This window comes from Stigmatopora argus, chromosome 15 (genome assembly GCF_051989625.1).
Source record: "Stigmatopora argus isolate UIUO_Sarg chromosome 15, RoL_Sarg_1.0, whole genome shotgun sequence".
Lineage (NCBI taxonomy): Eukaryota > Metazoa > Chordata > Actinopteri > Syngnathiformes > Syngnathidae > Stigmatopora > Stigmatopora argus.
Window position 1 is genome coordinate 10,682,707 of NC_135401.1, and position 14,306 is coordinate 10,697,012.

The 14,306-nt window shown below is 38.5% G+C and overlaps 1 protein-coding gene across 1 annotated transcript in view; it reads right to left on the bottom strand.

The window, feature by feature from the left end:
- kif26ab (kinesin family member 26Ab) overlaps nucleotides 1–10,470 on the bottom strand; it is a 59,953-nt gene extending 49,483 nt beyond the window's left edge. The window contains exons 1-2 of the mRNA XM_077621030.1: nucleotides 10,138–10,470; nucleotides 8,583–8,801 (exon numbers count right to left, since the gene is read on the bottom strand). Coding sequence (XP_077477156.1) covers nucleotides 8,583–8,801; nucleotides 10,138–10,272 — 354 coding nt within the window. The 5' untranslated portion in view covers nucleotides 10,273–10,470. The remainder of the gene's footprint in view (nucleotides 1–8,582; nucleotides 8,802–10,137) is intronic.
- Nucleotides 10,471–14,306: the final 3,836 nt, after the last annotated feature.

Consider the following 14,306-nt stretch of genomic DNA (forward strand, 5'->3'; position numbering starts at 1 on the left):
TCTGTATGTTCATAACTTTGACTTGTGTTTTTTATCGACCTGAATATTTCTGTCTAAAGGAGTAAAGAGGCGTGCACTCAATTTTCCCCTTGATTGCTTCAACTCAAAATAAATCCTCATTTAAAAGAAATTGATACAATTAGTAATTAGTAATCACTCATTTTTCCCGGCTCATAGGTGTCAAACTTCTTACAAAGTATGTCTGCCCTATCGTTTCCATCTAGTCTAAATGTATTGATTTAAAAAAATAAAGATAAAATAGCTTATTTTCTGCAACTGTCTCCATCATGTCCTGTGTGAGAAAATACCAGAAGAGTCCAAACAATGCATGGCAGCTCTCTGGAGTGATGGAAGAGGATGCCATATAAATCTGCCAAAAAACAAAATAAACAAAGCAATTTTAAGGCTACATCCAGCATCGTACCCCCTGATGGCGTGTTTGCCCTGAGCAAGGGGGCCACACCCTGAAAGCCCAGTTTACAGACTGCATATCCATCTTGGCAGGCATACCGAACACCGGTGCTCTCTTTCAACGCTTCACTATAAGCCGAGGATTTGTTTGCTACCACGAGGCCTTCTGTCAATGTACTGCGTTTTATGGAGCCAGGAAAAGATTACCTCCAGCACATTGTACATGAACCCATCGCAGTCCCCAGAAAATTTATCACATCGACTATGTTTCTTCAATTCTCCAAATCAGACTCAATGACAGACTGTCCTCCTTCATTGTGCACGTCTCACTTCACCTTGACTTATGGAGCTAAGCACAAGGAGCTCAATGACGAAAAAAAAGCAAACAAATCAGCGTATACGCATCATTGCACTAACACACACAGGGTTCAGCCCCGTATCAACAAGTCACTGTGATTAATTCACTTCTTGTTGGACTTCTTGTTGTATTTTTGTACTTTGCTCGCTGACATTTCAGCTTTTGTTATGTTCACACACCGGCACTGTAACGTATCACCTTGTCAGCCCAGTCCGCAGCACCATTGTTTGGTGGCAGTCTGGCTCTTTGTTACGCATGATCCTACACCTAACACCAGCAAACACATGCGTTAATATGCAGGGCAGGCCTTTCTCAAGCACCTTTGCAATGAAAAAGGGTTAAAGCATACACGTGCTGTCACAGTGTCCGTGTTAGACTGTGTAATGTAAAAACACTATGGTTAAACAAAATACATCACGTTATGTCTATTTATTTTCATTTCAAACTAAGTATTATTATTGCTATATACTATTACTATTAATGAGAAAATATAACTTTCTTCCTCCAAGCTTTAACTTTAACATTTAAGTTCATGTCATGGCCCGAGTTTCAATGTTATCAGTAGAATTTAAAAAACTATTAAATGTTTCAGTATGTACAAGAAATGCCTTTACTGGAATGTTCATAGGGATAATGTTATGATGTTACTAAAGAAACTAAATTAAAGTTTGGTTGCATTGAGGCAAGTGGGGGAAAAACACCTGATCCAGCAGATGGCACCACCCAAAAAAACATTATGCATGGTACTTCATAATGCATACTATTACTACTAGCTAAGAGACTAAAGTACAACACTGTTGCTTGGCATGTCATGATTTTTCAACATTGGTGATGTTCGGTGCCCACATTTATTAAGATTTTTCATTTTAAAAAGACAATTTTTGCTTTGGCAGTGATTTAAAATCTCATACTCCCATGTCACATGGCCTGATGGTTACTTGGCGCCTTCCCATCTCATTATACAGGTAATGATACAGTTTCTTGTTCCCAAGTCATGCATGTTGATTGAATGGTTTAGTGGATAGCTGTTATTAAGGCTTGACATGTTTGTCCCAACAAATAAAAGACGAGACATATTTCAAAATGAGATGACAGTTGCAGAGCACATTGTATAAAATAGCTCCGCTAACCTGCACTGAGGTAACATCTGGAGCTTCTGAAGATGGCATACAGCAACATCAGTTAAAGGAATGATAGTGGGAAGGGATGCATTTGAGTGAACTGTATTTTGTGTTACATTTTGTATGTGTTAGTGAGTGGGCGTGTGCTATGAAGCCTCGTTGAATTTTTTTTTCTGCAGTAGCTTGTGAGCAGTCAGGAGTGCCCTCAACACAAGAAAAAGCCACCTTCATCCAGCTTCAAGCAACTAAAAAAAATCCATATTACCCTCAACCCCCTGAATTTGTGCACATGCAACGTATCTTTGACTCTGCAAAAATAGTTAGAAATAGAATTTTCAGGAGTCAACTTAATTTTTGCTAAGCCGCTTAGAGGGGAAAAAAATAGCTGAAGTTACTATAAAACCCTGTGGGTTTCCTTGTCACTTGACACTTTACAATTATACTTTCTAGTTCCCACTTTGTTTCTGCAGTCTGTTTTTTTTTTGCTTTCCTCAGTCTTGAATAAACAGCTACATTGCAGTAATAAGAAAGAGAAGCCATTGATTCATTGTTGTATGTGCATTTTATTCTAAACAAAGTGATTTTGTGTTTATAACAGAAACAGTCGTAAATTGGAGAGAAACACGTAAACAGTAACTAAGGAAAAATGTCATCATTTGGGTTGTCCACAGCCCATGATTTATACCTTTTGCCACAAGCAAGAGATTAAAAAGGAGCAAATATTTGATGGTCAATCTATTGGTCCTATAAGTAAATTAATGTAGCATTTACCTGGAGGGACATACTGTATGTACATTAACTGTACACCGTACCGCCATTTAAATTTCAGTTGTTTTGTGCAAATCCAAATCAATGCTGAGAAATTATTATTATTTGATTTTTTTCCCATTAGAACCACAACCAACTGCTTTTCTCAATAAAGAGTGGTCACTCCACCGAACCTTTAATTTCATGCTACTCTTACCACCGTAATGCACAGTTAGTGAAGCCTACAATTTGACATTTTTCACGCCACATTTCCTAAGGTATGCTTTCATTACCAGAAAAACCTTTAAACAAAAACATTTATGGCACACAAAAAAAAATTGGAATTCGACTTGAATAAATATGCAACATACACAACAAAACAATATTCTATCATCACTGACCGATATTCCGAACACAGAATGGCCATGCCTAAGCAGAAATAATTATGATGCGCTGAAGCACCACAAAAAGTGGACCACATTACAATGTGTTGGGCAGCTGCACAAAGAGTAAACAAAAGAAGTTGAGTGGAGAGGTAAATTGGCGGTGAGCAGCTGCGAGAGTTCACAAATACAACACCACGGAGTAGTGGAAAGCCATGACTGATGTGTGAGGTCTGTGTACCACTTGACACCACATTATCACTCTGTGCTACTACGCACAGGCATGCCATAAAACACAATTCTCACAGCGACCATGTATGACGCAAACGGACTCAATTCATCTCTCATCTCCTCACACATGGAGACCCACAAGGGCAGAAGTTGCTGGAGTTTAATGGGATATTGCCTTCATCATTTGTTTCAACCTTGCTCAGATTTTGCCACTAGTGGCATTTCTAGAACTTTCTTTGTCCTGTCCCCTTTCTCCTTCAGACTGCCAGTGACTTGGCCCTGTTATTTGCCAACCTGGCACCATACACTTGTTCCAGACCATGAAAGTCTAAGAGAGAAAAATATGAAACAAATACCTGATTTTGCGAAAAGAGACTTACTAATCCCGTACACCCACCTGAGAGGTAGTGCTTGCCTTCATCATTACTTCTTTGTAAACACTCAATACAAAACAACAATGCGATGTCCTTGCTTGATTCTCAGCCATGGCAACAAACCATAGTTGAGTGACAGGTATAGAAATATGTGTATTGGAATGGAGAGCATTGTAGGGGCAATTTAGACTCCACTTTCAGGGTCAAAAAAAGATCTCACATTTTATCCCAGGATCATTAGTAGCATCTTTAGAGGCCACATGACATAAAAAACAAACACAAAAACATAAAAGCTAAAACATGTGATTCATTTGTGTTTGAGTAGTTTATTCATTCAACATGGAAACAGACAAACAGTCTTGTGGTTGAATCACTCTAGATCCACAATTCATACGGTCTGCCAACAACGACTTTAGGCACATCATGCAAACCTAATGCTGCCCTTTCCAATTATTAATTGTTTTTGCTTTTCTGCAAGTAAATTTCACGGTAAATTGAGGTTTCTCTGTCAGATCCAAATACAATAATCCAAGAACAATAAGAGTCTTCTAGACTGGTCCCTGTTAATGAATCTATGCTGGTGAACTTAGCAAGATTCAGCACTGCATTTATATTCATGAAGCTGAGTTTATGAGAGGGTGTTAAACAGTGCTGACTCCATCATTGACCTGCAGTGCCTGCAACCAACGTCTTCTGTAGTTAAATCCCTTACGTTGGCACATTTTTACGTGAAAGAAATCCCTCGTCATTCTGGAAAATAAATACTGTGGCGCTGATTGAAACAATTAAGAGTAAGCTCTTAAATTTGAGGCTATATTGAAGAAAATCGGCCAATAAAAAGTTATCACAAGTATCGCAGGTAATTGATAAACTCTTGTAAGAAACTTTACAACTGCCTAAAAATTTACAATGATTACACTGTAAAAGAAAAAAAATCAATACTACATAGAAAGAAAAAAAATTGGCCCAGAAACACATTATTACCATTTCAAACAATACCCCCAAAAATAAATGGCTTGCAGATTGTTAGGCTTTTATTGCCACAAACACCACCTATAGTTTACCAATTGCCCTCTCAGATTTAACTCACAGTTCAATCCTGGGCTTCAGGCTTACTGTGTGGAGTTTGGATGTTCTCCCCATGCCTGCATAGGTTTTCTCTGGGCACTCCAGCTTCCTCTCACATCCCCAAAACATGCATGATTGAACACACTTAATCAGTGGTCTTGAAACTTATCCTCAAAGGCTGCTGCGGGTCCTCTGCTTTTTGTTCCAAACAATCCAGCACAGACAGATTAACCAATCAGGTTTCTGCTAAAACAGAACGTGACTGCAATCAACTGATTACACCTGTTAGACACTAGATTGTTGAAAAGGTGTCACCTTGTTTAGTTGTAATGAAATCCTGCTCCCACAGCGGCTCTTTGTTTAATAGTTTGGAAGCTCCTGCTCTAAATTCACCATAAATGTGGCTGTGAGTGTAAAAGGCTCATTGTCTTTATTTGCCCTGTGTTTAGCAAACACCCTGTTCAGGGTGAAACTCACCTTCTGCCCATAATTAAATATAATAAATAGACTCAGCACAACAGCAACCCCCATTAGAATAAGATGTAAGATTTTAAGATCGACCACTCAGTTGCCATTACTGTATTGGTACCTCTAACCTGAAGTAAGTATGTTCAATGCGTGTGCGGTCGTTTGGTCGCCGGTCTTTTGGTCGCCGTCTTTTGGTCACCGGACTTTTGGTCGCGGTCTTTTGGTCCCCCGGACCCAAACAACGGGCGACCAAAAGACCAGCGACAAAACAAGGTAAAACAACACGGTCTACACATCAATAAAAGCCAACAATGGCCCTGAGCAGTTTCACTGAGCGGACATGTGAGTGTATAAGAGTTTGTATGTAGATGAGTTGTCCCCTTAGGAAGGGACGTCAGTCAGGGTCTTAACCAGTTCTCCAATGAAACACAATAAAAGTACGGGAAATTTTGAGCTTTTCTTTAGCCTAATAATTAATAGGGCATTAAGTATGACTAAATAATAATTCGCAGTTTGTATTTAGGGAATTTGAGCAACGATTTAAATGGTAATTATCAATAACCTTCCGGGCGACCAAAAGACCGGCGACCAAACGACCGAGTACCTGTTCAATGTGATGATGACCCTTTGTTCCGTTTTAAAAGAGGAAGTGACTGCCTCTATCAACCCTGTGACAATGCAGGTTGGCCACAGGTAGAGAATTAGTTCATGCTGATCGCCATTGCTACAGGCAACAGCTGCACACGAACCAAATCGCCTTCTGTAATGGCTGATACTTTATTGTGTGAGCTGGCTAAGGACGCATGCACACAAAAACAAGTACCAAAGCAAGCGTTGGGATGTGAGGGTTTTAGTCAGCCAACCACATGGTCCTGTCTGTCAAGTCTGTGATTAATGCAAGGCGCAAATTTTCTACTTTGAAGTTTAGGTTTTACAGTACACGGCCCTCTTTCTTTCCGTATTTCCCGGCCACCATGTCTTGCCACAATAAGCTTAGTCCACAATTATTGAATTGGCTCCACTCTTTTGAAATCAAGCCTGTAGGTTTAAATTATGTAAATAAAAGCGGATGAATTTCTGTTTGATTAAGTCTGGGGGGGTTTCTCAACCATTTCTACTTGTTTTCAATCATTCCTGTTTGCTTGAGTCTTAAAACAAAGATATTGAAATAAAAAGGAAAAAGAAAAACAACAGCCTTCAAATTTAAATAATATTACAGGACTCCGAGGCACCAATGTTTGTATTAAGTGGGTCACTCCCAAGCAGGTACCCATGAAGTGCTTGCAAATAAATAATTGGGGACACGGGCTCACAACAAAGAAGACATTATATAGTGTGGGTTTCCCTCTGGGTTAAACAGAATTGTTATTGCATTTAGTGAACCCACATCAGAACAGAGCTGTGTTCAAACGAAAAAAGAAAATGAAGAAAAAAACTAAAAGAAGTTGCATTCTATCCATAATTACCACATGGTGAAAAAAAAGTAAAAATCCTGCAATGACTCATTTGATACAACACATTAATTTTTGATAAACATTCTTCCCCGAATGTAAACTGCACAACTACTATATTCAAACAATAAGCTACAATTAGGGTGGGGGAAATTGGGATGTCTGGGGAGCAAGCAGACTTCCTCTTCACAATAACAGGTCAGCTAGCGGATGAAGACGGAGGGGGGAGCACAACTTCGGGTAAACAGTCTCAGTTCTCGTTTAGCCATGACTACCACAGACAAAACCTTGGCCAAACTCGGTTCCAAATACCAAGAGGTAGCGCAATTGCACATACAGCAAGATTTGGTCTTGGGTGACCTTATTCCCCACCATGAAGGAAGCAATTTTGAAGCAATCATCCAGAACTCTGTCCACCCTGTGAGAGCCAACAGGTGAGCAGCCCATACTCACAAAGACAATGGCTTCATTATGCAGGAGGGATCTTTTAACCGTACTCAATTTAAATCACCCTGCCATTATTTTTGCCACCCTGGAGTTAAGGTCCAATTTACCTATCAACAAATGCAAAATTGTGATCGTACGGCAGAATGAGCACCCGGTGAAGGCCACAAAGGACCGTTGAAAGGTCCTGCATTAAAAGTGCGGTCAGTTGGTGTGGGAGAAGAGCAGTCAAAGGGGGGCTCGGTGTGTTTTCTTACCTGATACCCAAATATAGCTCTAACTCACAGGACACAGACCACACAGGCAGATGTTTGAAACTGAGACATCAGGTGCCCCCTTTTGTATACCTGCTCCACTATGAGCATTAGCTGCTATGGGATTTGGAGGGAGAACCTTGAAGAGCTGTAACCCAATCTGACTTTTGAGACTACTTCACTAAAATGGGACAACAAAAGGCAGACCATGCCACGGGGCAAGAACAGCCCGTCACAACAACAGCCTATATTTAACTGTGGTGGGAAATGTGCCATACAGGAACCCTTTCAATGCACGGTGGAGGTCGACTAGGACACAACTTCCTCCCCAGTCTACAAAGTAAGTGGCTGGGGTTTAGTTCAAGCCCCACTTCGTCCCTTGCTTACACTCAACAGCAAAATAAAGAGATATGCATTGTTGGGCTGAACAATGGCAGAATTTTTTAAGTCTACAAATCTTTCCAATTTGGCACCCAAGTTCATTTTTTGAGGTTAAGTAAGCATGGTTTAAAAAAATCATTCAATGGATTTGAAAAAAATTGAAATGAACAAATTTGGACTCAGGTTTCAACTCGACAGTGCTGATATTGATATACGACTTTACTTTAATGGGGGAGTTCAAAATGTATACAATGTACTATAACTATAAATCACATTTTTGATGCTACACATTAAAATCCATTTTATTGTGTTTTCAAGAAATCCATCATTGTAAAACAGTATTACTGCAGCACACTCGCTTCTTCAAACATATTCAACAATGCTTTGTTTGAATATGCTGCTATATGTAAGCTTTGCACACTCTAAAATTGTATCTTATGCCAACTCTAGTTGCGAACCCTAACTTTTGGGCTTTTTACTGTGGGATAATGAGGCAAAGTGTATGGCTTTTGTACTTTTTAGTAACATGCTACACACAAAAACGTTGATCATATTTGAATTTCGGATGATTTTTTTTAACTATTGTTTTTGGAACAACATGTAAAAATGAGTCTTTGGTTTGATTATCAACCAATATGCCCATGCCTAGTCACTCTGCATCAATTCTGCAATCAGCTGACAATGAAACCTCAGTTATTCTACTTTGCATTGGTCTAATTCCAAAATATGACCAGCATAATGAATAGAAATCTTTCTGACAATCAAGCAATTATTAAGAATTAATTTAATGACTTAGTAGAGACGAGCAAGTACAAAAAAATGAATGAAACATTAACATACTATAGCACACTCCAAAATCAAAACATTTAACCAAAGAGTAACAAAACCTACCTTTGATGAGTGTGGATCAGCCAGAGCCAATGCAAGCTTCCTCAACTCAGACACTTTCTTCTGGCAAGAGTGACAAAAGCTGCCTTTTTCCTCCGTTTCTGCCATGCAAACAGAGCCAGCGCCCTCGGGGGCCGGCCGGCTGCTGCACCGCTCGTCCTCCGCCGAGAGGAGCCTCTTCCTGGGGGTGACCGGAGACTCCCCGGTCGGACATCCCTCCAACTTTAACACGAAAAAAAAAGATACGTTTTTATTACTTTCACCTGTCACAGCAAATGAAACAATTTAACCCCGTGTTGACAACGTTTCGAGCAAATTTACGACCAAATTTTACGTTTTTAACACTTACACTTGCATGCCATTCTTTGTCAGTAGCGAGCTGCGCGTCCCCGATTGCATACATTATAAGGATTTTTAAGGTAATACACCTTTAAGACTTCAAATAAGTAGAGTTAATGTTTATGTCTGTCAGTCATATCTGATGCGGAGATGAGTTGATGGTGCCCTGTCATCTGGTGATGGGCACTTGTGCGTGGGGAGGCCACGAGCGTGTTTAGTGGGGCGAGAGAGGAGGGAGCATCATGCTGGAATGGGAGGTCTACTGTTGAACAACTATCCGTGAAAGCACAGGGCCCTAAAATAAACATTAAAATGTTGTCGCCTCATTTGTTTTAACCACAGATTAAAATTAGCAGTGCTGATTGTTTTTTTTTTCCAATGTGCTCACAGACGTCTCCTCATTCATGTATTGAGACAACTTGTGGATGTAAAACAATAAAAACATGGGAAAAGGACATCTGTTGATTTTGATTTTTTGTATTTCAGTTTATTAGAGTACAGTACGTTCAACTGTTATTATTTTGTAGTTATTTTTAATGTATATTTTATATATTTGTTTGTTAAAGCTATCCAAAGCAAACTTTCCCTACTTGAATGCTTGAAAAGTGTCAGGCAGCTGAACGCACCAATTAGACGTCACTCTGGCGCCACCATTTGGCGAACAGTGATAATGTCTCTCACAGAAGCAGTGATGTGAAGGGAAGAGGTTAAATATTTCATTAGTAAACTTTAAATTTTTCATAATGTGAATGACGTAATTGACGGTGGCCTCATGAAACATCGAAAAAGACCCTAGTTCTCTTAATTGGCTTTCGTAAGGTGGTGATACTTTATTTTTTATAAAATTTCAATCTCTATTGATTTTAAATAAATGATGGGAATTTTTAAAACACATTTAAGTACATTTACTCAATAGTTTAAAGTTATCATTAGCTTATCCATTTGTGTTTAAGTTGGTGTAAAGATGCAAATACAATTGCAATGAGTCTTTTCTACTCGTTTCTACTCAGAACACTATTTTCTTTTTCTAATATACTTTAACATCAAGGTTTTTTTCTAGAATGACACACACTGCAAAGAAAATGTTTCAAAAATTATTTAGATATTTATTTAAAATATTTATTTAAATGCTATAAGTTTGAGATTGTAAAGTCTTAAAGTACCACTTGCTTAGTACATTATTACCTAAATTACAGTCACCAACTCAAAGTCTTCTTACCTTCTTTTTCCTTTTTAGTAGGTGACTGGTGAATCCAAAGATAATGTCGGAGTCAACGAAGATGGTACCTAGGTCGATGATGCCTGGCTCGGGCTTGCCCCCTCCGGCAGAGCCCGGTAAATTTGGTGAAGCCATGCGGGGCTTCAAATGTCACCTACAGTTATATCCCACTCGTCTTATAGTATTCCTATAGCCATCTAAACTAAAAGGTGCATGGGTCCTACCAAAAAGAAGAAAAATACTCCACATGCTATTTTTAATCCGGGAATCCAGAGAGCTCGCACATAATACTCTCTCAGAATTCCATGAAGTCAAGACATACAATCCTTGTGAGCTTCTCTCCATCCACTGGAATACTTCTAGGACATGAGTACCCTCTGCTCCTCTTTGCTCCCTTGCCTTCTCATCACCCTCCCCTTTAACTCTACCCGTCTCTCTCTTTCTCTCCCTCCTTGCTCTCCACTCACTCCCTCGCTACTCACTACATTGAGTGCTCCCAACGCCAAGATGTATAACCATGACATTCTGGGCGATTATCACTAACGACATGTCCCTGTGATATTCCTCATAACATGCACAGCGAGACCCACAGTCTGTCTGTATGCTCACAAATGACCTCATCTGGACTTTTTTAAACGGTGCTATATTTCCATTAATACTCCTACAGGATTCACTGTATAACCTGCTGCATATATTATACTGATGTATTGCAAGGTGGCATCAATGATTTTACTTCATGATGTGTTTGAAATGCAGTGATAAACTAGAGCTGATTGGATTCATGTTGATTTTAATATCCAGTCCTGCAGCTTGCAATCAACCTAATCAGCATTACTGCCTCGGAATGTTCGCTTTCAACAATAAAACTTTAGTATGACCTCTGTTCATTTGAATACTGCAACTGAAAGTCAATAAGACCTCGTGATTGTGAATCAATATTCAATGAATATCCTTCACTTCAACATTTCAGGCTTGTGTCTTGTTATCACACAGATTAAATGGTTGAGGCTGTTGGGTGTAAATTGCTCTCATCCAGTGAAACCATTAGACCACATGTGTCAAAGTGGCGGCCCGGGGGCCAAATCTGGCCCGCTGCATCATTTTTGTGGCCCGGGAAAGTAAATCATGATTGCCGACTTTCTGTTTTAGGTTCAAATTAAAATGAAGAGTATAGATATATATTAAATTTCCTGGTTTCCCCCCTTTTAAATCAATAATTGTAACTTTTTAATCATTTTTTTCTGTGTTTTTAGTTAAAAAATCATTTTGTAAAATCTAAAAATATATATAAAAAGCTAACATAAACATTGTTTTAGATCTATAAAAAATGGAATATTCAGGGCTTTTAATCCAGTTCTTTTAATCCATTTATTAAAACAAATCTAGATATTATATCTAAAATGGTCCGGCCCACATGAATACCAGCACAGATTTTTTTTAAAGCAAGAATAAGAGGCATTTTGTGGTTTCAGACAGAAATATTGTCTGTAAAAAAAACAAGAGTTGATGATATTAAATTGCTGACATGTTTGAAATGATACATAAAACCATTCCAAGAGAACGGCTTACCAAAAGGATTACACTTCATTACTTCGAAGTGTCTGTATTTATGATATGTTCATATATATTACAGTAGAAGATACTTTAATTGTCTCCCTCAAGGGAATTTTAATTCCCCCCATAATTTGTTCAAGTTACAACGTTCCATTAGCCTAGATAACATGTGCAAAGAACAAAATCACACTCCAAGGAATTGTGGGTTTGCAATGCTGACAGTGAATGGAAAGCACATCAAAATATCTCCATTAACCATTCGCATTTCTTCCCAGTTCTGGTCTGGCTTTGGGCACAGCATGATTCTTAGTAATAAGCGTCTGTCTGAACAAAATAAATTTGAGATAATACGAAGGATTCTTGATTTAGTCTACAGCCCCTCCTGCTCCATTTCCAGAGCAACTGGGAATTGCAGGCAGAAAACTCTCATAATGCACCGGATTAGTTGTTGTATTATACATAATATTAGGTAGTATCTCCACAGTATACAATTGTATTTATTGAACATCCCATTTTCCAGCCATCAAATTTGCCTGCAACTAATCATTTGCAGACATTTGGATGCTTCAAAGCTTTTATTCATTCATTTTCCATCTGCTTAAAATTAAAAGCCCTGAATATTCATTTTTTATAGATCTAAAACAATGTTTATTTCAACTTTTTTTAATATATTTTTAGATTTTACAAAATGATTTTGAACTAAATACAGAAAAAAATGATTAAAAAATTACAATTATTGATTTAAAAGGAGGAAAATCAGGAAATTTAATATACTCTTCATTTTAATTTGATCCTAAAACAGAAAATCGGCACTCATGATTTACTTTCCCGGGCCACACAAAATGATGCGGTGGGCCAGATTTGGCCCCCGGGCCGCCACTTTGACACGTGCCGTATATAGTAGCCCAACAAAATCAAATCATAGGTGTCCGTGATCTCATGCAATTACTAGGTAACTATGTCATCACATTTGGACCATTGCCGCTGTAGCTAAAAGATGATCATGTGACGATTTGCATTTTCACTCAACATCAACAAGGGCGGTGAGTAATTGATGTCTTGGGGTGGAATCAATTATTGCCGCAACAACCAGCATGGTTCTGTGTGACAGGCAGGAGTACACACTTGTTTGCGAGGGAGTGGAGGCAAGGCATGTCACTAGGCCGATAATTGCAATCCATAGTAAAGATGATTTACCACGTCCGTCACTCCACTCTCAATGAGGAGGTCTGGGTGGGGTCTTCGCTGATGAAATTCCATGGAGGATATCCCTCGGGACTTGAGCTGCTACATCTGCTGCCTTGTGCACGTACAGGGAAATGGCTCGGGGCATCTCATTAAGGCCTCTCTTATGTCTTTGGCGTGCTTGTGAGACCTGCGACGGTGCGTGCACGGACAAGGCTTTGAGAGAACGTTTAGCAAATATTGATAGTTCTGCCACATGGAGGGCATCAAAGAAAAAGCAGACATGGAGGATTATGGGCGCTCTGTGCATTCATGAATGATGCATGTAGTCTTCTTTGGGAAAAGGGCATTTGGATTCAGTTGCAAGATTGTCTGATTTAGGTTCCTCAATAGACGGATCTGAATTTAAAGAACGTAACACTGCTCCAAGTATATTTTCATAAAGAGACTATTATACGGCTTTCAGACAAAATGAAACTTTCACCCTAAAATATATGTCACCAATTCAACTAAGTTTTACTCAAGATGACAAGATATCAGGGCATAAAACATTACAATAACTTAAATTAATTTATTTTTTTTATTGCTCGGAAAGGGATTCTGAAATATTCATGCAGGTTTTTGTCATGAAGAATGGGGTGATAAGCCAACTAGCACTGGTGGATAATGATGTTCCCAAAAGAGGGTGCTATTTCCCAAATTTAAAGAAGCACTTATTCACCTGTAGAACTACATCCACGAATCCACGTTATATAAAGCTTCTTTATATGAGTAGTCGTAGTAGGTGATATGGAAACATGAGTTTTTAATGTGAGCTGAAGACAAAATACCCAGGGAATCCAGGAAATTCCTTTTGTTACGACTAAAAACTACTCCCAAATTCTCATTTTAAGGTGCATGTAAGAATTTTATGTAAAAATTAAAGTCAACTCAACGTTATTCAAGGTGAACTCTAGCTCAAATAAATATTCTAGAGTAAATGTAAATTTAAGTTATTATTTAATAATAATAAAAATGAATACATTTAACATTTATGCCTCATCCTCCATAGGGATAGGCTTTTGCATCTTCGTGACTCTCGTAAAGATAAGCGGCAAAGATTTATGAATCTCATGTGATGCCATTAAAAGACCAAATTTATTTTACATACTTTTTGACATTCATCAAAATGTATACAAAATAAATCTTTTTTCACAAGGACCAATTGCAAAAAACAAAAATAAAGTCGTTTTTTTCTGCTGATCTATCATGCACATTAAATCATTTTGGAGCAAGAATTATCCTAAAAACCTAATATTTTGCTTAAACTTACACTTACTAGTCTCACCACTCTTATAGAAGAAACTATTTGATGTGATTGATGCCACCTAAAAGAATGAGCATAACTTTTTCTTGCTATTTGTAATCTAGCCACCATCCACAGTGGTTTA